Below are 22,689 nucleotides of genomic sequence, written 5' to 3' on the forward strand. Positions count from 1 at the left end.
CGAGTGGCAAGGTCGACGGCCGAGATCCCATCACATCTAACGGACACATTGGGTCGATTAGTCAGCACTGACACGGAGGAAGTGCGCCGGAATTTGTTGCTGTGTGTTGGAGTGATGCATGGGTGTTGATGCCACTGTATGCTAGGAGGACGACAGAGGAGAGCGGCGCTGGATGCATCGTCGACCGGCGCCACTGAGTGGATGATGGGAGCCCAGGGAGGGGCAGGCGCTAGGGCGGCGCGGGCCCGCAGGCGGCGCGCGCGCGTGGACGGTGTGTTTTCGCATTTGCCGCTCAGCCAGTTGCAGTCATCAACAATACCTTGTGTTCGCTGCGACCCCCGAAATTCATCTTCCTCTCTTCGACCTGTCCATTCCCGTTTCTTCTTCAACTACCCCTTGTTTCTCTCTCTCAGTCTGTCCCGCCCACCTTCCTTCTTTGCGCGACACACACCGACACGTATAATCATCATACATACGCGAGCTTTGGCCTGTCCTCGATTTCTAACAAGATAGACCACGACGTAACCGGAACGACGCTCAGGCGAAAGCGATAGCACCGGCGAACATCCACATCCAGCATGTCCGACGTGGAGCCGCCGCCGAGGCCGCCGACGCCTCCGCCCCCAGAACCCGTGACTGTGTCCGACATCGTCGCCGAGGTCGCCGAGGTGAAGCCGTCGATGCCCTCTGCGCCGACGATGGAGGTGGACACGGTCGAGGACATCTCGGCGCCGCACCCCGAACCAGCAATCAAGCCGACCCTGGCTGACCTGTTCGACGACGAGCCGCCTCCATCTCGCACCTCCTCGCGCGGGGTTCGTTTCGACCTCCCCGACGACTCGAGCGATGCCGGGCCCTCATCACGTCCTCATTCGCCGCACTCGCCGCATTCTCCACACTCGCCCTACTCCCGTTCGACGTCACCGACGTCCCGTGAGACGACGCCGAATGGGACCCACAGCGTCAAGAAAGTCGCCAGAGGACGGAGACGGGGGACAAGTACCCCGCCCCCCGGTCCTGCGCTTATTGGCGACCTGCCCCTTGCTTGGGACGAGGCGCTCGAGACGTTTGAGACGCTCGATCGGTGTGTCTACGAACGGAAGGATCTCGGATTGTCGAGGGAGCAGGACGAGATGATGGTGTGCGACTGTCCTTTTGACCCAGGTATGTTTTCCTCCTCGCGCTCCCTGCCTGTCTTCTCCTGGAACGGTCTCAGCTTGCATGTCTTTGAAGTCTTCGAGGCGTTGGGATGGTGAAGAGGCGGTGAGAGATGCTTTGGAGGGAGCGCCGAGGATACAGCTGCCAAGATGGCACGAGCTGACATCCAGATGACCCCGACGACCAGCCCTGCGGGCACGAAAGCGACTGCATCAACCGCATCATGTTTATCGAGTGTTTAGCGGGCGAGTGCAAGGCCGGCAAGCGGTGTCGGAATCAGAGGTGAGTTGGCAGCGAAGGCGCTGCGGGTGTCAGCAGTCTTCATTCCACCTAACATTCCCGTCCCTTTACCATCCTCCACCACCCGTCTCAGCCTCCCACCTCAGTTGGCTTCGCGCATCAGTCGAGTCCGTGGGGCTTCTTGGAGACGGTAGGGTGGGGTCGGGTCGCGCGTGAGCCTCCGTCTGGAGCGGTCATGAGGCTGCCCGGTAGTGTCACGAGAACGGACGGTGGAAGGGGCGCACGTTCCGTCCCTCTCACCCATCCTTTGGTGGAATGAAGAGCTGTGGCGGATACGAGCTTGCATTGAGAATTTCATAGCTGACGACAGACTCGCTCGGAAACAGTATGCGCCCGTTGACGTTGTGCAGACCGAGAAGAAGGGGTTCGGATTGCGTGCTAGAGAGGACATACCAGCGTGAGTAGCTAACTCAATCTCCCCCGAACGTCAGCTAATAAACAGCGGCGCTCTGGTCTACGAGTACATCGGCGAAGTCGTCGTCGAGAAAACGTTCCGAAAACGCATGGCCGAGTACGCCGACGAGGGCATCAAGCACTTCTACTTCATGATGCTGCAGAAGGAGGAGTACATCGACGCGACCAAAAAGGGCGGCATCGGACGCTTCGCGAACCACTCGTGCAACCCGAACTGCGAGGTGCAGAAGTGGGTCGTCGGTCGCCGCATGCGCATGGGCATCTTCACGAAGCGCGACGTCAAGAAGGACGAGGAGATCACCTTCAACTACAACGTGGACCGCTATGGGTGAGCTCACTGAGTATCTGGCAAGCTGACCGCAGACACGAAGCGCAGATCTGTTACTGCGGCGAGCCCAACTGTGTCGGCACGATTGGAGGCAAGACGCAGACGGACATTGGTGGCATGGACGACCTGTTCCTCGAGGCGCTCGGCATCCTTGACGAGGTCAACAGCGGCGGCATGAAGGGCAGCCGCAAGAAGAAGGCGCGCCACCTCGACGAGGACTACGTTCCCATCCTGACGCCGATCACGGACCCGGCGCAGGCGAACAAGGTCTCGGCGGCCATGCGCCAGTCGGTGGAGAACCCGACCATGATGGGCCGTCTCATCGAGCGTGTGAAGGTAAGCTACCTTTCAGTCAGACCATAGCTAACCCCAGCTCACGGATGATCCGGCAGTGCATCGCCAGATGATGCGGATGCACGGTTTCTCGCTGATGGCGATGATCCTGACGTCGCTAGCGGACGACCGGGGCATCGTGCTTGCGGCGCTGCAGTGCATGGAGAAGTGGCGAACACAGATCCGCAACAAGATCGAGGACTCTGGCATCGAGGAGCCGATCAAGGTCATCGCGGCGGGCGACGATGCTGAACTCGCCGCTATCGCACAGCGTCTGCTCGACTACTGGTCCACACTCGAGCTCAGCTATCGCATCCCGCGGCGGTCCAAGATTGCTTCTGTAAGTTTGCGGTTGACTGCCGAAACTGACGTCAGCTCGACGACGATGATGAGCGAGACACGACGACGATCGAGGAAGCGAATGAGGCTCCGCGCCGGCCTCTGCGACCAGTCGACGACCTCGCGAACACGGACAGCATCCACTTTCACCTCGCGCCAGTTCGGCATCGTCCCATCGCACCGCCCGTTCCATGGTACAGGCCGCCGCGGTTTGAGCCGCCGCCCCCGCCGCCGCGCGTACCGAGCCAGGCGCACGATCGGTCCAAGCTCGACGCCATCATCGCGCTCGCGCAGCAGAGCAGCTCCTCAGCCCCGGCAACGCCGACGGCAGAGGAGCCGCGCAAGCGTCAAAAGCGAGAGCACCGGGAGCATAAGGAGCACCGGGAGCGCGAGCGAGACCAGCACCGCGCCGAGCGAGCTGAGCGCGACGCCGCAGCCGAGGAGGCGCGCAAGGAGAAACGCCTTACTAAGGCTATTGGCGAAGTCGTCGTCCGCGCCATGAGCAAGTATAAGGACCAGATGGAGCACGACACGTTCAAGCGCTACGCGAAGGATGTAAGTATCACCTATAATAGCTTTCGGTCAGGTTCAGTTCAGCTGACATACAGTGCACATCCATCCTTGTCGAGAAGGAGAAGCGCGGCGTCTCGTACCAGTCGCACAGGCATCCGCAGCTGAGCGAGGAGAAGAAGGCCAAGATCAAGTCGTTCACTAAGGAGTTCACGCACAAGGTCTTACGCAACCTGAAAGCTAAGGGCAAGCTGCGCAAGGTGCCTCGGCCGGACTCATCTTCCTCCTCTGCAGCGTTGGTCACTCCCGGATCGACGCCCGCACTCACCGTGGCAAGCAGCAGCGCTACGCCGAACGGGGCGGGCAGCAGCCAGCTCCTGGACGAGATGTTTGGAGAGGACGACGCGCCGCACAGTTTCGGCAGTGTGAGCGGCACGCCCCAGACGCCCCTAGACGGCACGCCGCGCGAGACGCCGTCGTCCATGTCGCCGTCCTTCGCGTTTGCGTCCCCGCACATGTCCTCCTCCATGGCATCCGTCGCGTCTACCTCGCCAGCGGGACGATCGCCCCTCCCCCCGCCAGTGCCGGTTATGCAGCAGCCTGTGGTGCAGGATAGGTTTGTTGGGGTCAAGCAGCCCCCAACAGGCCCCCGGGCAATGCAGGGTGGCGCCGCTAATGGCGCTAACGGAGCCGGAGCCACCGGAGCCAAGGGGCCCATCTTGGTCGACCGTGTCGCCAACGTGAGGCTGGCCGGCGATCGGGAGAAGCAGTAGTGCTGTAGTGTATGCAACATAATCAGAGTGTCCATGGTATCAAGCTGCATGCGTTCTATGAAGTCTAAGTGTTACAGATGCGTCTTCCCGTCTCCCTGCCGTTCACCATCTACCCGCGCACCCAAGCTCGCTCCGCTCGCTCGGGCGACTAGTAAACGACATCCCCATTCTCCCTCTCGCCGAGCTCCTGGCTCCCGGCCGCCCTCCGGTTCTGGTCGATGACATACTGGAGCGCAAAGCTGTTCTGGTCGCTGAGCTTGGCGACGCTGCCCTCAAAGTCCATGAGCGCCTTGTGCAGCGCGCGCATGGCGGGGGCGAACTCTGCCTTCCTCTGCTTCAGTTCCCGTCCATGAGCAGTCAGGAGCGCGGCGCTCCACACGAGGTCGAACTCGACGTGGGGCCCTTGCTCGGCATGCTGGGCCAGGAACCGGAGCAAGCGGGGCAGATGAACCGGGGGCAGCTGGCGCGCGAGCAGGGGCACGTCGCCGGGCGGCACGGCCTCGAAGACGCGCATGAGCAGCGGCGCCTCGTTCAAACGGAGCGCAAGGATGAGCGCGACGAGGTGCTCGCCCGCCACGAGCGACGTCAGCACGCTCTCGGGCGTCACGTCCAGCGCGAGGTCGAAGGGGTCGAACGCGGCTGATTCGTCGAGGGAATACACGAGCAGACCCTCCGTCGTTGCCGCCGCCCACGAGCGTCCAGTCGCACTGAAGCGGACACAGTTGGCGCCCACCGCACGCCTGTACTTCCTCTTGGACAGGTCGCCGCGGCTGGCGCCGGGGAGCGTCTCGTCGAGCCTGTCCTCGAGGTCGGACGCGTCGGCGGCCGCATCGTCGAGCGCGTCCAGGTTGCCCGCCTCGGTCATCTTGCGGCTGTCGAGCAGCTCCTGTGTGCCGTCGAGACTGAGGTTGTCCGAGATGGTGAATTTGCGGAGCATGACGCCGTCGACGGCCGCATAGAGGAGGACATACTTGCTCTTGCCCGCTGCGAGGACGCAGCGCCCGTCCGCGCTCCAGCACACTGTTGTGAAGTACTTTGACGCCGCGTTGTTCGCCGCACTCATCTTGTCCTCTGCCCTGCGGCCGCCCGACAGATCCCGCCTTCCCTCGATCACGGAGCGGATCTCGCCCGACCCAGCGTCAACAAAGGCAAGGTGCCCGTCCAGCGTCGAGGCCACGAGCTCCTTTCCGTCCGGACTGTAGGCGACGTCGGTCGCCTCGCCGCTCAGCGTGATCGGCTCCGTGGACCGATCGCGGCCATACACGCCCCACAAGCGCAGGGTGCGGTCCCAGCTGCACGAGGCGAGGCGGTCGCCGTTCGGCGAGAACGAGAGGCCACTGACGGGCGCAGTGTGGCCCTCGAGAATGTCCAAAAGCTTGCCAGTCTGCACGCTCCACATGTAGATCGCAAAGCTGTCGCTGCTGCCCGCGCACACGACCTCGCCACTCGGGTCGACGGCCAGGGACGAGAACTGCACCGGCGTAGGCGACGTGAACGTGCGGAAGTTGCGGTAGCGGACCATGTCAAAGGCGCGCACGGTGCCGTCCAGCGAGGCAGAGAAGAGGACGCTCCCGCTCTTTGCAAATTGGACGCTGCTGACCGACGCGCTGTGCTCCGAAAACGTGACAAAGCAGAAGCCACTCGCCGCATTCCACAGCTTGACCTTGCCGTCCTCGCCTCCGGTGGCCACATGCTGCCCGTCAGGCGAGAAGGAGAGCGTGTTCATGTCGAAATAGTGGCCCTGCTGCTTGAGAACATAGGACTCGGACTGCCACTCCCACACGAGGAGCTGGCCGAGCTTGGCCGCGCCGAACGCCAGCCACTCGCCGGACGGGTTCACAGCCACACTGCTGATCTTCTCGTTACTGATGCTGAGCGTGTGCACGGGCGTAAAGTCGGGCATCTCCCAGAGGCCGAAGACGCCAGAGGAGAAGCCGACGATCAGCAGCGAGGTGCCCTGGTGGAACGTTGCGCACGCCACCTTGGTGCCGGCCTGATTGAAGAAGTGGCGCGAGCGAATGCCCCAGCGAGTGTACGCCGCCTCGAACTCGGCCACCGTCGCAGCACTGGCAGAGGTGGAGGGCAGGTCGAGAATGTCCTCCTCCTCCTCGTCGCTGTCTTCGCCGACAGCCTTCTTGGCGCCCCACACGAAGACAGCCCCATCACGCGAGACAGTGTAGATCGTCTTCTCGTCGGCTGAGAACCATGCTCCGAGCACGGCGTCGCGGTGTCCGCCGAAGGACTTGGGCTTGAAGCCCTCGAGGGGGTCGAGCGTCCACAGGCGCGCGCTCATGTCCCGGCTCGTCGTAAGGAAGTACTTGCCCGTCTTGCTCCACGTAATGCTGAGCACGTCGTCCTGGTGTCCAACGTAGTCGCGGTGCAGAACGAAGGGGGCGAACTCGCGCGCGAGGTGCGACGGCGTTCGCCAGACTTGGATCTTGTTGCCAAGTCCGACAGCGAAGAACTTGCCGTCAGGCGAGAACTGGACGCAGCTGACCGGACGCTGGAAGTTCATCCAGTGCAGAACGGTACCCTTGCGGAAGTGCACGAGCTGCGCGCGGCCGTCGAGGTCGACAGACAGCAGAACCTGGCCATCGGGAGACAGAGCGATGCACGCAATGTTCTTGCGGTTCTCGAAAGGGAGCGTGCGCGACTTGTTGCTGCAACGTCAGCTGACGAATCCAGAAGAAGTAGCTTATATTGTCATCCCGAGCACCTTCCAGTTGTGGGAGCGCTGGAAGGCCGGCGGATAACCTAATTGAAGGTCCGACTCACTTGACAAGGTCGAAGACGGAGACACGGTTACCGACCGGAGACAGGACGCTATTGCCGTCCGCTGTGAAGACGACGTTGCCCTGGCGGTACACTGTACCGCACAGGTTTTGGAACTGGTAGTTGGCCTTCATGGCCGTGGTCGTCGCGGTGTCGGTGTTGTTGTGATCGAAACCTGGCCCGGTGACGGCTGAAGGATTGCGAGTGAGCAACAGTCCGCCGACTTTTGAAGGGATTTTCCCACGGTCGTCCAATCCATCACGTGAGTCACCTCAGATCCGAGGTCCGAGATTCAAGAGGTCACCGATGCTTGCTACCGATCTTATCACGACGACAGTGGGGTTTGGGAGCATGGTCCGCATGTAGCGGTGAGTGATCTCTGTGAAGTGCGGCATCTATAGCTTCGTGCTTGCTGAGCTGATGAGGTAAACTCGCGGATGGGTGCACTGGCTTGCCGTCCTCTGAGTGACTAACTTGCGCACCCTCGCCCCCGACCGGATGCCTTTTGCGCCCCGGAGACTTGTTTGCGTGCATGCCGCATTCACCTTCCTTCTGACCCGTTTAAAGACACTCACCATGTTCTTACCTTTCACCCCTTCAATTTGACGCACCTCTGTTGAATCGACACACCATGGCACGCTTTATTGGAGTGGTGGGCGAAGGAGCCTGAAACGCTAGCTGATAGCAGGTTATCTACAGGAAGCGCCGGCCCGCGGAGCAACACGAAGTAGGCTGTTGTCCTCATATCCAAGCTGACAGCAGGGATCCACAGAGCTATCTCACGACGAGCCAACGCCGGAGCCGACTCCGCCCACTGGAAAGATGACCCTTAGATCAGCTACACGCGCAACGCCTCCACCTTCTTACACCTATGCAGCGCTCACCGCGAGGAAGACCTCACCGCCAGCAAAGAAGCGCTCTCGCCCTGATCCTCCTGTGAAGACGGAAAGGAGTCCTTCTCTCACACCGATGCACCAGTGGGAGAAAAGCCGGCGGTCTGACTTCCCTGTGCCTTATCGACACGCCTCTGCTCGTAGCAGCGTTGCACTCCCTCCTCCTCGCCCCCGTCGCAAGCGAGTGCTGAGTGTGCCTGAGGACCTGCGCCATGCTGCCTCTCAAGTGCACACGAAGCTCGCTCTGCTCGGTGTTTCACCTTCTGAACCAGAGCTGGTCCGGCTCGTGCTTCCGGTTCTACTGGGGCGCTTGTACGACCGCGAGCACCTCTGGGATCATCTAGGTAAGCTGGACTGAGGTTTCCAGAAGCTGACGATAGACCTCGAATCCGAATGCTGGCTTGAATGCCTCCGTTCCCTAATGCTGCAGGTGCTAAGCATGCCGCGCATCGACTTGACTCGCTCGTGGGCTACAGTGCAGGCAAGTCTGAAGAGACAGGTCACCTCAAAAGCACCCGGCACGGCGCTCCTGTCGCGCCTCAACCACGCTTGGAATGAGAGAAACTTCCGCTACGAGATTGCAGGTGAGCTTCTTCGATGTGTTGGCAAGCTAACGAATCAGACGTTCTGAGCCAGGCATATCAGCGTCAAGCGCAGCCAACGCTGGCTGTGGCCGGGGAGTTTGTGTACGAGGTGGAGGGGTTGCAGCGGGCGCTGATCCGCGCCTTGTGGTCGTAACTCGTAATGGATGGCTATATGAGCTCTCCTCGAACAACGGTGCAGCTTTGGACAGCAGGCAGACAAAGGAGACAACTCAGCGACTCGGCTCCCAGCATCGAAACGGCTTCTCCTGAGAGTGCATCTTCGCACACTCGCCCCCGCGCCCAAAGGATGTGGACGGACGTGTGCATGTCTTCAGCCCTCTTCTGTGACATCCATAAAGGCACTAACGTCGAGTGACTCATCTTCACATCTCCCTACCCTCCACTGACGACGCTGCCCGTTTACGGAGCTTCGCCATGTCAGGCATGGAAATGGTAAGCTGCGGAGTGCTTCAAAAAGCTGATACCAGGTTCTCTTCAAGGGCAGATCCGCTCAGAAGCAGCCGGAGGTTAGCTGCAGATGCGCGTTCCGTTAGCTGACAGCAGGCCACACCTGCGCGTAGGAACGACATGCCGCCCCCGCCCGTTCCCTCGCGCGCGCTGACACTGCACTCGACGGCAAGGGCCTCTAACTCGGCCACCCACGACGTCGTAGACCTCACCAAGCCCCGCCCACGCACGCAGGAGCCCTCCGCTGCACCATCCAGGAAGCGCTCCTACTCTACCTTCTCGATCAAGACCGAGCGTAGTCTGTCTCCCAGGCCCTCCGTCAAGCGTGAGAGGGGCGAGAGGAGCGAAAGCGAGTGGACTGTGACGCCTCGCAGGACGCCCGCCGTCCCGCCACCTCGCGCCCCTTCCCACACTCGCATGCCCTTCCGTCATGCCTCGAGCGTGAGCACCGTCGGCCTGAACCCTCCTCGTCCCCGCGTCAGTCGCAAGAACACCGAAAGCAGCAGCGGTGGACTTGGTGGCCAACCGGCGCCTGAGGACTTGCGCCACGCCGTGTCGCAAGTGCGCAACAAGCTCGAGACCTTCGGCGTGCTCTCCGACGGCGAAGCGGGGCCGGCGCTCGCCGCCCTGCTCGGACGTCTTTACGACCGCTCCCACCTGGCTGATGAATCTGGTAAGCCGCGCGGGCGAAGCTGACTCTTGGTGAAAGCATGTCAGCTGACAACAGACGTTGCGGCCGAGGGATTGCTCGGGATCCTCTCCTCCGTCATGCTCCAGGTCCTGAGCATGGCCCCTTTGCATCTCGTCACGTCCTGGTCCACCACCAAAATCGGCCTCAAAGCGCAAATCTCTACCAAGGCACCAAGCGACGGCGATGCTCGCACGCCTAAACGACGCGTGGAATGGGAGGGACTTCCGCCGCCAGCTTATTGGTGAGCTTTCATGATCCTTCGTGCAGCTGACAGACAGAGAAGTCGGGACAGTCATCGGATACCCGCCCTCCGACTCTGACCACGGTCGGGGAGTTGGTCTATGAGATCGAAGGGCTGCAGCGCGCACTCGTCCGCGCTCTGTGGCCATAAAGTCAAGCAAAATGTGTAACACGAATGAGTCTATGATCTGCATTGCAATGTCTATACCTTAAATGCCCTATTGAACCTAGTGAGTGCCGTTCTCAGCGACGCGGCCCTTGAGCGCCTTCTTCTCGTCCTCTGTCCTGTCCTCTCCGGCGGATCCGAGACCCTCAGACGGCTGGAAGAACGAGCTGTACGGCACCAGCTTGGCGTTGGGGTTGAGCTCGAGGCCCCATCCGGGCTTGTCGGTGACCTTGATGCGACCGTTCTCGGGCAGCGGCTCGTCGATGAACAGGTCGCCGAAGGAGGCATGCACGCTCTCTCCGTCGGGCGAGTTGGCGATGTACTCGCAGAACTCGGAGTTGGGGAAGGACATGATGGCCTGGAAGGAGTACGGGCCGGAGCCGTGGGGCACGACGGGAATGTCGTACGCCGCAGCCATGTTCGCGACCTTGATGAGCTCGGTCAGGCCGCCGAGCCACATGACATCGGGCTGGATGATGGCGAGGTTGCGGCCCTCGATCAGCTTGCGGAAGCCGTACTTGCTGTACTCGTGCTCGCCGGTCGTGAACTTGATGTGCGGGAGGGCGCGGTGAAGGTCGGCGTGCCCATCAAAGTCGTCCGGGTGGAGGCACTCCTCCCACCACTCGATGTGGATGCCGGCCCGCTCGACGGCGCGCACGACCTCAATCGTGTACGGAACGTCGAGCGACATGTAGCAGTCTACCATGAGGGGGTAGTCGGGACCGACCTGGTCGCGGCAGTCCTTCAGGAAAGCGACATTCTTCCGGATACCCTCCTGTCCATCAGACGGGCCGTGGGGCAGGGGCACCTTGCTTCCCCAGAAGCCGAGCTTCTTGGCCACACGCGGCTTAGGACCAGTCAGGTAGAGCGGAATGTCGGGCTTAGTCGCGCCGCCGATCATCTTGTAGATGGGCTCCCCGCGGATCTTGCCGATCAGGTCCCAGATAGCGAGGTCGACGACGGAGATGGCAGCGAGGGGAAGACCCTTACGGCCGTAGAACATGGAGGCACGGAACATCATGTCCCACATCTTGTTCGTGTCGCGCGGGTCCTGGCCTACAACGAAGCGCTTGTAGTGCTCCTCGATGAGCCAGCAGGCAGGGGGTCCACCGAATCCGGTGGCGTAACCAACAGTTCCATCAGTTGCCGTAACCTTGACGAAGATGGAACCGAGGACACCGATACCCCACGAGGTTCGCGAGGAGCGGTACTCGGGGTACTTGTGCATCGGGCATGAGATGTTGCCCTGCACAATCCAGTGCTGCTGCGCCTGGCGGTGGTAGTCACCGCCAGAGCCCGTCGCGGACGGGATGAACGTCTCGAGCTTGGCCTGGATATTAGCGTACTGCGAGCGGAGCGAGTGATGGGTGCCGGAAAGCTCGGCTGAACACGCCTTCGAGGTCGCGGAGCACGGAGACGATCACATCGCACAGTGCTCCGTGCCGAACATGGCTCCACCTCCGAGGCTCATCTCCATGTCTCGGAACTCACGATGGTAGGCCACTCGTTGCTAGCAAGGTTCTTCGGCATGGTGTAGGATAGATGGATAAGACAGTTCGGCGAGCCGACCGGCGAGGACTTATATGTCGCTTGTCGTCGGAGCGGCGGGGCGCACAAGTAGCCGGGTCATCTGCCTCTATCAGTGTCTTCGGGGGATTGGGACCCCGGTAGGAACCTGGGAGGAGCCCGGCAGACTCTGCGGGGAGTCCTGGAGGAACAGATTGTGGAGCACGATTGGCCAGCAGACGGCCCGGAGGGATAGTCGGGGCGTCATTGTGCCGAGATCCCGGGCCGGTGTCAGGTTCGGCTATCTGTGTGCAGTGCGTGGATATCGCCGTCAGCTACAACGTCGGATCGGGTCTAAGTCGACGGCCGTTGAGACGACCACTGTCGGGAGCAATGAGGCATTAGTTGCCGGCGTGCACACGGATCGGTGGATCGGCGCGGGTGTTTGATCATGTCAGCCAGTTCCTCGGTGCTCGGTGGAAAGATGTGCCGACTGGAGAGCTTCCTGCGTGATATCGTGCAGCGCCCGATTTGTCGGTCCCTTGTTGCATACCAACTTCTGCGCTCTGGCAATTCTGGACCGCGTGGAGCAGCCGTATATGTACAGCATGTGACTGGCGTGCACAGTTTGTCAGACTACCGAGCGTTCTGGGCCCCACAAAGAAAGTCACCGAACGAGGTGGGCGCCAGTGACATGCGTACGCGATCCGGAACATGTCTTCTGCCGCCCCCGTGAACATTGACTTCATAATGCAAGCACGTCGGCGACACCCACGCCCGCCGTTGTCAACAGGTCCAGCTTGCGTATATCTTATTTCTCCGCCGACTCCGTCCCCGAGAGCTCCGCCGTCGAAGCTAGAACTGAGGGAAGAGGACACGCCGATAGCAACATGGCTGGAACGAGTACGACGAATCAGGTCACGTCGAGGCTGTTGCCGGACAAGGTCGTCGTGATCACGGGCGCCAGCCAAGGTATCGGCCGCGCTGTCGCCATCGGTAAGCTCCAAGCCGACGGCATGCCTGCCAGAACGGCAGCTAGGCTACATTGAGCATGGCTAACATCAGCTTGCGCCGAGAATGGCGCCCGGCTCGTGCTGCACCACCTCGGCGAGTCGACCCTCTCCGACGCCGAGAGTTTGAAGGCCGACCTCGAGAAGAAAGGCACACCTGTCACTTTGGTTTACGGAGACATCTCGGAGCCGACGACGGCCGCCGCAATCGTCGATGCCGCCGTCTCCGCTTACGGCCGGATCGACGTTCTCGTCTCGAACGCGGGCATCTGTCCCTTCCACTCGTTCCTCGACATGCCCCTCGATCTCTGGAACAGGACGCACGACGTGAACCTGACGGGCTGTTTCCTGGTGACTCAGGCGTGCGCAAATGTTATGACGAAGATGGGCGGAGGATCCATCGTTGCCATCTCCTCAATTAGTGCACTGATGGGAGGCGAGTTCCAGACACATTACACGCCCACGAAAGCCGGCGTCAAGAGTCTGATGGAGAGCTGCGCCATCGCCCTGGGAAAGTATGGGATCAGGTGCAACTCTGTTCTGCCAGGCACCATCCGGACGGCTATCAACGAGGAGGACCTGAGCAACGACGCGAAGCGCGAGGGCATGGAGGCCCGCACCCCGCTGACGAGGCTGGGTAAGCCTGAGGACATTGCAGGCCCCGTTGTGTTCTTCGCAAGCGACATGAGTGCGTACTGCACTGGCGCGTCGTTGCTCGTCGATGGCGGCGCGGCCATCTCGCTCCAGTAGAGCGTGTGGGGGGATGTCGAGTATGTTGTAACAGCGCAGGCATGTAATCACCAATCCACCAGCTCGCTCCGACCCGGAAAACCCGACACCAGCTCGGGCGGCTACGGCTAACTGCTAAGCTAGCGCACTGTCTCGCGATAAGGATCCGAGGGCACAGATGACTAGCGTGATACGTGCTCGCGGCAGCTGTTAGTGGAATGGCGATATCGAGATGATCGGACAAGCCGAGCAGGACAAACCGACGATGGTGCGGAGAGCCTAGCCATGTGGCATTCGCACGCATTCCAACGATTTCTCATTACCAGCGACCGGCCAGGAGAGGGACATGCAAGCGGACACAGAGTTAAGCCACACTGACGCGTTGATGCTGCAACTCGGTGCGGTGAAGCGTTGGTGCAGCGACCCGCAGATTGACTCCGGGGTTGCCGAAGCCAGGAGAGTGCCTTTCGCCGCCCGTTCGTTGTGACGGCAGAAGAGAATCGTCGCCGAAAGCGGCCAAGCGTTCCCGCCGAGCAGAGTTTAGCCACTGAATGCGTACCTGGATGGTAGCATGTGCTGCATGTGGTGCTACTCCGTCACGAGTCGCATTGAACTGCATGTGAAACGCACTCGAGGACGAAACGCTCTCACGGAAGAGCACGGAACAGGCGGGGGAGTGTGACAGGCCAGGCACGCCGCTACTCCGCTGTGAGACGGCGTGAATCGCCCTTCATGTGAAGCCGTTATCGGGTACACAGGTCTGGGGTGTGCATTGATTGAGTTGTGTGCAGAGTCCAACGTGCAGACGGCTGGCGAGTAGCAAGCGGGCCATCTCTGATCCGCCCTGGACGACGGTCACTGCTTGCACGTGCCGCTAGACCACTCCGAATCTCCACTTGCGCGGCCCCCGCCGCGCCGACGCATGCCCGGCCCGCTCGCCGACGTGTCGTCCTCGTCCTCTCCCTGGGACCGCGTCCCTTTCGTTGCTTTGTTGCTTTGGTCGGTCCTAAGACAACAAGGCGGGTCCTTGCGTGGCCTCGGGAGCTTGGGTGCATAGTGGGAGGTGGACGCGATCGAAGGCCCTGCCAGTGGTTGGGTCGCGCAGCAAGACATCAGGACACCGAGCCATGCGGGTAATTAGCCATTTCTCCCGATCAGCCGTTCTTCCGGACCGAGAAACTGAGTCCCGCTGAGGGGCCACTTCCTGAGCTTTCTACAGACCCATGTTGGGGGCCTGGAGGCAAGTGGAAGCGGGCAGTCACCATGTGCTGCGTACGCGGGTCATGACAGCCGAACTTTGCTCCGCCTCAAAAGCTCCGACCAAATGTGAGTATGTGGGTGGTGCTGTGTGCCATGCATTTGTTGTTGTTACAGATGAGGCGTGGCGCCGCGGCTTCGTTACGAAGACCGGCGCAATCCGCCGAGTCCGCCGCCCAAGGTCATGTCGTGATTGTGGGCGCTGCGGGGGTCGTCTATGGTGAATGAATGCTGTGCTGGACGCTGAGTCGTCCAGTGATTATTATAAGGCTGATATGGTCGTGGAGTCCAAGCTGTCTGTGCTAGTGGCTAGAGCAAGTTATGACTCCGCCCGCCGCCGCTTAGCTTCGTCTAACCGCCCCTTCAGCTTCTCCAGTTCTCGTCCGACGGCCTCCAATGCTTTCTGGGCATCTGTCGGGTCCATGCCTGCTACGAGCACGGCAGCGATTCGGTCCTCGAGCTCGAGGAAAAGCGCCATCAGCGTATCTACCGTCAGTTCCTGATGCCGATGGTGAGGTCGCACCATAGTCCTCCTCGGTGACGTCGAGTTCGGGGGATGGCGAGGTCTTGGGCGAAGGAGAGGTCTTGGGCGAGGGGGTCATGGACATGGGCGGGGTCGGAAATGGTCGTGGGAGGAGTGCGAGGGCCATGTTTATCTTTGATGGATGGGCTCGGGGCGGGGCGATCGAGAGTGTCCGGTCTATATATACGAGTTGGGTGCTGATGCACTGCAAAACTTGCCGAGATATAGAGCAGCGTTGCAGCACAAGCGTCCACAGGTGGCAGAAAGTCTAGGAGGGCATTGAGCGCGATCGCTAACGGTAAGCATTAGCTGAGAAACAGCATGCTCAGGGCGCGGCTGGGTTCCAGGATCCGAAGTTTGGAGCGCGTGAGACAGAGAGCCACGCCGTGCGCGGTAGTCCTGGTGGATGTGCGGATGTCCTGCTGCTCCTGTGGATTGTATTCATGACGAAGCGTAGACTACTGGGTTGGCATGCTGGCACTGGCGCAAGCGGGGTGCGGCGCATGCGTGCGCGCTGAGCAAGCAGGTTGCGTTTAGCTAGCTGCCGACATGAAACGCCGCCCAGCCGCTGGCCTCTGCAGTGCGTGTGCAGTGCGAGCGGGCTGCACTGCAAGCCCGCACTCGAGTTTGCTGCAGCCCGTAGCACAGCGCGGGACACTGAGGGGTTAATGACAGGCGGAGTAACTACCAAGTCACCAGCAGTTCAGGAGCGAGGAGCAAGGAGCAAGGCGGTGGGTCGTGCCTCGTTTCGGTACCTAGAGCTCATGCCTTTGCTTTCGAGCCTACGGCTTGGAGAGCTTGGGTTCCTGGCGCACGAGGATTACGAGGTGTACGTGAGCTGAGAGCGGCATCGGCTAAGAGGCCGAGATTGGTATTTTTGGGTGTGGGCCGAGTGGGAGACTTGGCTCTATAGAGCTGAGACGTAGAGAGGGGCAGGGGGCACCATGTGATGCTGCCGTTCCTGCTCCTGCGGCTCGCAACTATCGCAACGTGGTGACTGCCTTGCAAGGTGGTGTGGCATGACATAACGCCTGACGACGTAGAGGATCTAAGCTCTACGGAGTCGGCGGCTGAAAGGATGAACGCTCCGCTTTCGGGTCGCAATTGGCGTGCGCTAGCGACTTGGAACCATTCACTGCCGCCTGCTGCCGTCTTGTTTGAGCTTCCGCATGCCGTGCTAGTACTGAATGACCCATGCAGAGCTGGAGAGTTGCTGCACCCACTCTTCAACCGGGGCTCAGTGGACCATAATACTCCGCCCCCACACCCAATCGCCGGGACACCCCGCAACCCCACCTTGCCCAGGCCGGCCCGCATTGTCCCAGATGAATGCGTGCGTGTATTCTGTGTATGACTCTGTAACCAATGTTGCACCCAGCAGCTGACCTTGGAGACATTCTGAAATGAGAGTGCAGTGGGAGCAAGTGACACAGTTGCGGCGACGTGCCCGCCGTTCCTTCGTCTCCTTTTCATCATGTTCCTGTCGGTTTGTACCTCGGTCCCTGGAGAATGGCCCCGCGTCCTGTCCTGCGCGGAGCTCTGGGGCTCGGTACAGGATGCATGCTGGATATACCTATCGCACCCTGTTCAGTCGTCATTGTCAAACGAGCTGTCCGGATCTCTACGAGCGATCGCAGACCCTTCATCGCTTGTCTCGAGAGTGGGAGCGGAGGGCGCCGCATCAACGGCGACGGCGCGGCGGTAGGGCGGACTCCGAGCAAACAGGCAAGAGTCAGGCGGCCTCGGAGAGAGGCCCGGGTGATCTGAAACAAATGCTCGACACTGAAATGCTCTTGAAATGCTCGCATCCGCGGGCAGCTGTCGCCCTCGGTGTGCACTCGGAATCTCGGTGTTGGAGGCTTTCCGGAGCAGACTGGGATCAGCCTGATTAATGCCTCACTGAGTACTCTGAGCGCAGATCACGAGCCGGCGCTAGCGTGAGACAGAGAGCCGTGACGATCAGCGCCTCTGCCGTGGCTTTACGGCTGTAGGTGAAACCGTATCCAAGAGCGCCGACGCCGACGCCGCGAGGCGGAGCAGTCCTGTACTGTCGGCGTGACAACGAGCTCGCCAGCGGTGCCCCCGACTGACGACAGGAGCAGCGGGCAGGGGCCCTCCATACGTAGTTGATTACATTCTTCGCGGGGAAACTGGGACAGCAATGAATCTCAGGATCGTGGCCGGTGTCCTGACTTCCTGACCGCTGCCCGCGTCTCGTTTACTGCGGTGGTTCGCTGAAACCCGTGAGCTTTCAACCTCTGCACATTCCAGCTCTTCAGCTCTCGCGTTCCACCTGCTGCGCGTTCCGAGTATTCCAGGCGTTCCAGACCATGCAGTCTGTGTTCTGCACACTCGAGACATGCCCGCGCTATGCTGTAAGCATACTCGGACGCAAGTGTAAGCATAATTGGGCAGTCGAGGTCGAACGACAGCCACACTGCTTCCGAGCGGGTGCTCCTACCCTCGAGAGTCACTTCCACCCTCTCTCCTGCCAGAACCAGGAGTGAGGGTCAGGATAGTAACCGTGCCGTCATGTTCCCTTCAGACAGACCGCAGAGTGCACAGTCCAAGTCCGAAATCCGAGATGCCGAAGAGTAACTCACCACACACGTTGTATAAACATAACAGTTGAGCGTCGGCCCTTCGGCGCTCCCCACAACTTCCAGCACCGCAGCGGCCACCGAGACTTGACCGCGGGGATGGAAATGGGAAGACTGCACAATCGAAAGTCACTCCTGCGCATGATTCTTTATGTGCATGAACGTCACGGCAGTCAGCTTCACGGCCTCAGTGACCAGGACCAAACAGCGGACCTCAAACGTCAGCTCTCCCCTCGCCGCTTCCGAGGCCATCTCACTTCACCCCGCCATCCTCAAACCACCGGACTCTGGGTCCACTGAGACCACTATGAGGCTACTGAGACTTGCACCGCTCAACTGGAACTGGGTCCGGCGCCTCTGCACATCAGCGTCGGGGTGTCGCTGACCGCTCTGTGCGCTGGTGAATTGCGCACAGACCGCCGTCGTCATTGAAACCCCGAGCAAGAACCTTGCTCACGCGATCGGAGGATTAACTGCACAGCATCTCATGTCAAGGCAGGGACAAGCCCTTCAAAGCCAGCCTGGCCTCTCCTGTCCCAGCACTGCCCGACCCAGAGGACCCAGAGATGTAATCATAGGGTCAAAGAGGACAGAGGTCGCCCTCTGGCGCCATCGTCTGCGGCCGCAACAGCGCTCTGCTGCGACTTTGTGGCGCCAATCATCTCACTTTCGATGCGCTCGAAAACGGGCATCTACGCCGCGGCGGCCGAGTCCCACAGCTCACTCAACGACGGCTTATTTATCACCATGTGTATAGATAGCAACCGCTCGGCGGCCGGCGTTCTGACGGCTCTCATCTGAACTGTGTTGCTTATCTACGCCCAGCTGGGCTTGGCACTGACCAGCCGACCTCGTCGCTTTGGTCGCTTCGGCCGGCTCCCCATGCTCCCCAGTCAACCTGTCAACTGCCAAGCTATACTCCTGGATCCTACAGTCACGTGTTTCAGGATCCGATCCACCAGTCATGTACGAGGATCACTAAGAGTAAGATCACGCGCCTGATCTTGATTTCGCGTTTTTCACCCTATAAAAATGCATGCATGCATTCCAATTTTTTACCATGGGTACTATGTCTCCTACTCTCTCACAATACGAAAGAGGGGAGATCGTCGGGGCCTGGAAGATGGGCCATGCCCTCCGGGAGATGGAGCGCGAGCTCGGGTACCCTTACTCCACCATCCGAGACATCATCGAGCTCTACAAGAAGACCGGCGCGACTGTTACCCTGTACGTCAAGCCTGAGAAGCAGCTTAGCCCCCGAACTAAGCGTAAGCTTGCCCGCGATGTCAAGGAGAACCCGTTTGTGAGCCTCACGGAGCTCGGTCAAGAGTACGACGTCCATCGGACCACCATTGCCAGGTACCTGGCCGAGATCAACATCTTCTCGCGCGTCGCCCGTCGAACCCCGTTCCTCAAAGCACACCATATCAACATGCGCATCATCTACGCTGTCCAATACCGCGGTTTCCGTTGGGATTTAGTCATTTTTACGGATGAGTGCACCATCTGTAACATGAATTACGCCCCTCCGAGGTGCCTCCGACCGCCGAACGAGCAGGACAACCCCCTTTACACGATACCGGCGATGGCGGGGTCCAGGATCGCAGTCAATGTATGGGGGGCCATGGTCAAAGGCAAGAAATTGCCGTTGCTCAACCTCACCGCCGAGATTAAGCGCCGAGAGCCGAACGCCGAGAAGTGGACTTTAACCGGAGATAGATACGCCGAGTATGTTCTCTTCGAACGGCTCTCCGTTTACGCCGCTGAGCTCGCCCGTGAGCGCGGCGGGGGCTGGACGGTCGAGGACAACGTCGCTCTCCACCATACGAACCTCTGCAGGTCGATCCGCAACGAGTGCGGCTTCCAATGCATCGACCATCCACCCTGCTCTCCAGACCTGAACCCAATCGAGCACCTCTGGGCGTACATCAAGATGCGCTTGGCCCGCCGGCGCCAGGCTACGACCAAAGAAGAGCTCTGGGAACAGATTGTCGACGTATACGAGCGCGAGGTGCCGCAGTGGTTCATTGACACGCTTGTAGACAGCATGCCCGAGCAGATCGAGACACTTATCGAACGGGAGGGTCTGTACACCGGATACTAGCGTTAGAATGCATGAAATTAGTACTGTTAGGTGCGCAGCGAGCAGGGCTTTCGAATGCACTTACTCTCGGACTTCTAGGTGCAATGGTGGACTGTACGATGCATGATTTCTACAGTTGCAACGATAATGAATGCGTGGGAACGGCCGGTGGAGCGGGTTTCGAAACACGTGACTGTAACTTGTCCAAGACTTACCGTACGCGGCTGCGCTGCCACAGGAGTATACCCTTGAATCTTTGCGCCAGGCTGTCACGGGAGGCGAGCCTAGTTCTCGCCGTGGGAGAGCCACCCTGCCATACCGCCTCACTCACGTCTACAGTAGGCAGCAGGCTGTGATACTGTGGTGTAGGGCGCGCAGGACGCCCGGGCGGCGTCCACGGCGGTCTACGTCCATCTGCCGCGCCTACCTAGCCGATCAGTCCCTCCGCACCCTTCCCCCGCAGATTCCGCAGATCGTATGCCGGTCCTCCACCCGTCCTCCACCCTAAAAGCGTCTCCCCACCTTCCCACCACCTCTCCCTCATCCAACTCTCCAACCAACGTCCAAAAACACATGCGCTCGTTCAAGCACAGGAGTCAGGTCACGACGGGGATCGAACCCGCAATCTTCTGATCATCGCTTGTCTCGCAGGAGAGAGCGAGAGAGTCGTAGTCAAACGCCTTGCCATTGGGCCACGCGACCATGCCCCTTCTGCCGAGTGCGTAAGGGTCGGGGGCGTCGGCGCGGGTGCGAGCGCATAGTGTCTCGCCCCCTGATACCTTCGGCCTCTACGCACTCAATGCATGTGAGGACAGAAGGGAAGAAAGGGAACAGCAAGTGCAGGATGGCGGTGAACGACGGATGATTCCCCGCTAGACTTCATTATCTCCACCACAGATGCCTCGCCATCTCCATCTCCATCTCCACCTCCAGTCCTCATTTCTTGATCCTCAAACCCTCTACCAAGTTTTGGCCCAGTTTCTTGGGAATACTGCAATGCAGATAAAGCAGATGCGAGCTTGTAATGCATACTGAGAAACGTAGTAATACAAAGAGATTCTATGACGGGTGTTTGCTCCGGTGGGCGTTCCTATTATCTATTATATTCAGAATATCTCCCCATTTTTCTCCATCCTTCTCCTCCCCCCCTCTCAAAGAGACAGAGAGCGAGCGCGCCTCGCTCCGCTCGGCGTCCGCTCGGCTTAGACCGAGTTGACCCTTCCATCCGGCAGCCTAATGTCGTCCTCCATCTCGCCCATCGCGCGCCTGTGCTCATTCACGGCGTGACGACGCGTGAGCCAGGTGGCGAGCGGGATGGTGATGAGCGACACGCCGACCCAGGCGAGGAGGATGCCGCAGTTCATGCCCAGTTGGTTTTTCGTGTCGAAGATGATGGTCCTGACGGCCTGTAGTTTTGTCAGCCAAACGCTTGCGTCCTCATGCGAGAATGTTTATAGATGCGAAAAGAGGCCATCAGCTTGTTACTAACCCGACTAGCATTGTAGAACGGCACAGCGACGCCATACCTGTATATCCAGGGCTGGAGCTCGTGCGGCAGATTGACCACGGACACGTTGACGATGATGAGCGGGATGAGGAAGAAGGAGATGAACCTCGGCCCGACGATCGTGATCATGAACTCGGTCGCGAACCCCACAGACGCCATGCCGAGGTACATGATGAATGCCCAGAGGAAGAATCCGCCCGCATACGTGAAGTGCGCCCCGAAGTGGATCTTGAACGGCAAATTGATCATGGCGAAGAAGAAGGACAGCGGCAGGTAGAGAATGAGCGGGAGGCAGATGCGGTACAGGATGTAGTGGCCTGTGGACATGTAGGGCGCGATGATCTCGCGACAGGCGTTGTTCGTCATGGTGATGATGAAGGAGAAGATGAGCATGTAGATGAGACCGACGAGCGTGATGGCCGTGGCGACGGGTTGGTTGTACGGCCGCAAGTTCTGGGGGTGGTAGCTGATCGGCTGCGTGAGTGTCGTCGGCGCGCGCGCGAGGGCCTGCACGTTTTGCGCACTGGCCGACGAGAGGTACTGCGCCACGCTCTCCGCGCTCATCTTGCCCGTGATCTTGCCCAGATCGCGCTGCAGTGCTGGAAGAAGGTAGCTGCCGATCGCCGTCTCGGAGCGCGCCTGGGCATACACGATCTGCACGAGGTTGCGGCCGTCGTAGGTGCTGTCGGCCGTCTCCCTCGCCCGCGTCAGGTTGGCCGTCGCGCCCTCCATGACGACGACAGAGGCCCAGGCGCCCTCCTGCACGATGTCGTTGTAGATTGCGTCCATGGTCGGGAACTCGTCCCGCGACGTGTAGAAGTAGTGCGGCGTGTCTTGCGGTCCGTCGAGCGCGAGCAGCGAGTTGGAAAGTTCGGACCCAATAGCCCCACCGTCGCGGTCGATAACGCGCACGGCTAGGCGGTTCACATACTTGTCCGCCTTCCAGAGACTGCCCCAGTAGACAGGCGCGCAGATCCACATCACCAGGATCGTGATGATGCATGTGCCCGCGTAGATCTTGTACACGATCTTGCGCAGCGGAGCGAGCTCGGGGTCGAAGACTGTTGTTAGCTTGCGTGCGTTGCTACGAAGCTCTGTTCTGTCACACTGACGCCCGCCAGTCTCAGGTGACTACCGGCGAGTGCGCGTGAAGAAGCCAGGTTTTACTCACATCCATGGGACCCATCATGCCCGGCTTGGGCGGGCCACCGGGGGGTCCTCCGGCTGCCTGCGCGCTCTTCTCGTTCACATCTACCTGTTCCGCCTGTTCCGACTTGGCCAGCGTGTCTTTTGTCCGTCCCATGCTGTCCAGCGTCGGGGTGCGCGAGAGCGTCTGGCGGCTGTCGTACACTTCGGGGTGGTGCGGGTACTCGATGCCGTTGGGGGGTATGGCGGGGATGCGCGCTGGTTGCGGATGAGGGTTAGTTGCCATCGCGGGGCCGGAGTCGGGGCTCGATTTGTTTGCTTGCGGGGGATCGGAGGAGGTGGGCGTACATCAAGATGCG

The 22,689-nt window shown here is 60.4% G+C and overlaps 9 protein-coding genes and 1 non-coding gene across 10 annotated transcripts; 5 read left to right on the plus strand and 5 right to left on the minus strand.

Annotated features, from left to right (window-relative positions):
• Positions 1 to 578: 578 nt before the first annotated feature.
• Positions 579 to 4,155, plus strand: A1Q1_01839 (histone-lysine N-methyltransferase; the record flags this gene model as incomplete). The annotated part of the gene is made up of 8 exons (XM_014328570.1): positions 579 to 1,164; positions 1,329 to 1,440; positions 1,769 to 1,855; positions 1,901 to 2,186; positions 2,249 to 2,536; positions 2,691 to 2,873; positions 2,927 to 3,427; positions 3,481 to 4,155. The coding sequence occupies 8 exons, from the start codon at positions 579 to 581 to the stop codon at positions 4,153 to 4,155; spliced, it is 2,718 nt and encodes a 905-aa protein (XP_014184045.1).
• A 148-nt stretch (positions 4,156 to 4,303) lies between these two features.
• A1Q1_01840 (uncharacterized protein) lies at positions 4,304 to 7,061 on the minus strand (the record flags this gene model as incomplete). Its single annotated transcript, XM_014328571.1, has 2 exons — positions 4,304 to 6,815; positions 6,931 to 7,061. 2 exons carry the CDS (start codon positions 7,059 to 7,061, stop codon positions 4,304 to 4,306), a joined length of 2,643 nt encoding a protein of 880 aa, XP_014184046.1.
• Positions 7,062 to 7,558: 497 nt separating this feature from the next.
• On the plus strand, positions 7,559 to 8,674 carry A1Q1_01841 (uncharacterized protein; the record flags this gene model as incomplete). Its single annotated transcript, XM_014328572.1, has 5 exons — positions 7,559 to 7,579; positions 7,627 to 7,654; positions 7,700 to 8,164; positions 8,297 to 8,404; positions 8,466 to 8,674. The coding sequence occupies 5 exons, from the start codon at positions 7,559 to 7,561 to the stop codon at positions 8,672 to 8,674; spliced, it is 831 nt and encodes a 276-aa protein (XP_014184047.1).
• Positions 8,675 to 8,992: 318 nt separating this feature from the next.
• On the plus strand, positions 8,993 to 9,808 carry A1Q1_01842 (uncharacterized protein; the record flags this gene model as incomplete). The annotated part of the gene is made up of 2 exons (XM_014328573.1): positions 8,993 to 9,545; positions 9,600 to 9,808. 2 exons carry the CDS (start codon positions 8,993 to 8,995, stop codon positions 9,806 to 9,808), a joined length of 762 nt encoding a protein of 253 aa, XP_014184048.1.
• A 222-nt stretch (positions 9,809 to 10,030) lies between these two features.
• A1Q1_01843 (racemase) lies at positions 10,031 to 11,499 on the minus strand (the record flags this gene model as incomplete). The annotated part of the gene is made up of 2 exons (XM_014328574.1): positions 10,031 to 11,362; positions 11,461 to 11,499. 2 exons carry the CDS (start codon positions 11,497 to 11,499, stop codon positions 10,031 to 10,033), a joined length of 1,371 nt encoding a protein of 456 aa, XP_014184049.1.
• An 866-nt stretch (positions 11,500 to 12,365) lies between these two features.
• A1Q1_01844 (glucose 1-dehydrogenase) lies at positions 12,366 to 13,235 on the plus strand (the record flags this gene model as incomplete). Its single annotated transcript, XM_014328575.1, has 2 exons — positions 12,366 to 12,471; positions 12,541 to 13,235. The coding sequence occupies 2 exons, from the start codon at positions 12,366 to 12,368 to the stop codon at positions 13,233 to 13,235; spliced, it is 801 nt and encodes a 266-aa protein (XP_014184050.1).
• A 1,555-nt stretch (positions 13,236 to 14,790) lies between these two features.
• A1Q1_01845 (uncharacterized protein) lies at positions 14,791 to 15,121 on the minus strand (the record flags this gene model as incomplete). The annotated part of the gene is made up of 2 exons (XM_014328576.1): positions 14,791 to 14,900; positions 14,962 to 15,121. The coding sequence occupies 2 exons, from the start codon at positions 15,119 to 15,121 to the stop codon at positions 14,791 to 14,793; spliced, it is 270 nt and encodes an 89-aa protein (XP_014184051.1).
• A 3,542-nt stretch (positions 15,122 to 18,663) lies between these two features.
• A1Q1_01846 (transposase) lies at positions 18,664 to 19,698 on the plus strand (the record flags this gene model as incomplete). The annotated part of the gene is made up of 1 exon (XM_014328577.1): positions 18,664 to 19,698. One exon carries the CDS (start codon positions 18,664 to 18,666, stop codon positions 19,696 to 19,698), a length of 1,035 nt encoding a protein of 344 aa, XP_014184052.1.
• Positions 19,699 to 20,275: 577 nt separating this feature from the next.
• Positions 20,276 to 20,379, minus strand: A1Q1_t094. The gene has a single exon. It is a non-coding gene; the product is annotated as a tRNA-Arg (tRNA).
• A 500-nt stretch (positions 20,380 to 20,879) lies between these two features.
• On the minus strand, positions 20,880 to 22,616 carry A1Q1_01847 (response to drug-related protein; the record flags this gene model as incomplete). Its single annotated transcript, XM_014328578.1, has 3 exons — positions 20,880 to 21,083; positions 21,167 to 22,291; positions 22,356 to 22,616. 3 exons carry the CDS (start codon positions 22,614 to 22,616, stop codon positions 20,880 to 20,882), a joined length of 1,590 nt encoding a protein of 529 aa, XP_014184053.1.
• Positions 22,617 to 22,689: the final 73 nt, after the last annotated feature.

This window comes from Trichosporon asahii, assembly GCF_000293215.1.
Source record: "Trichosporon asahii var. asahii CBS 2479 unplaced genomic scaffold scaffold00003, whole genome shotgun sequence".
In the NCBI taxonomy this organism is placed as follows: Eukaryota; Fungi; Basidiomycota; class Tremellomycetes; order Trichosporonales; family Trichosporonaceae; genus Trichosporon; species Trichosporon asahii.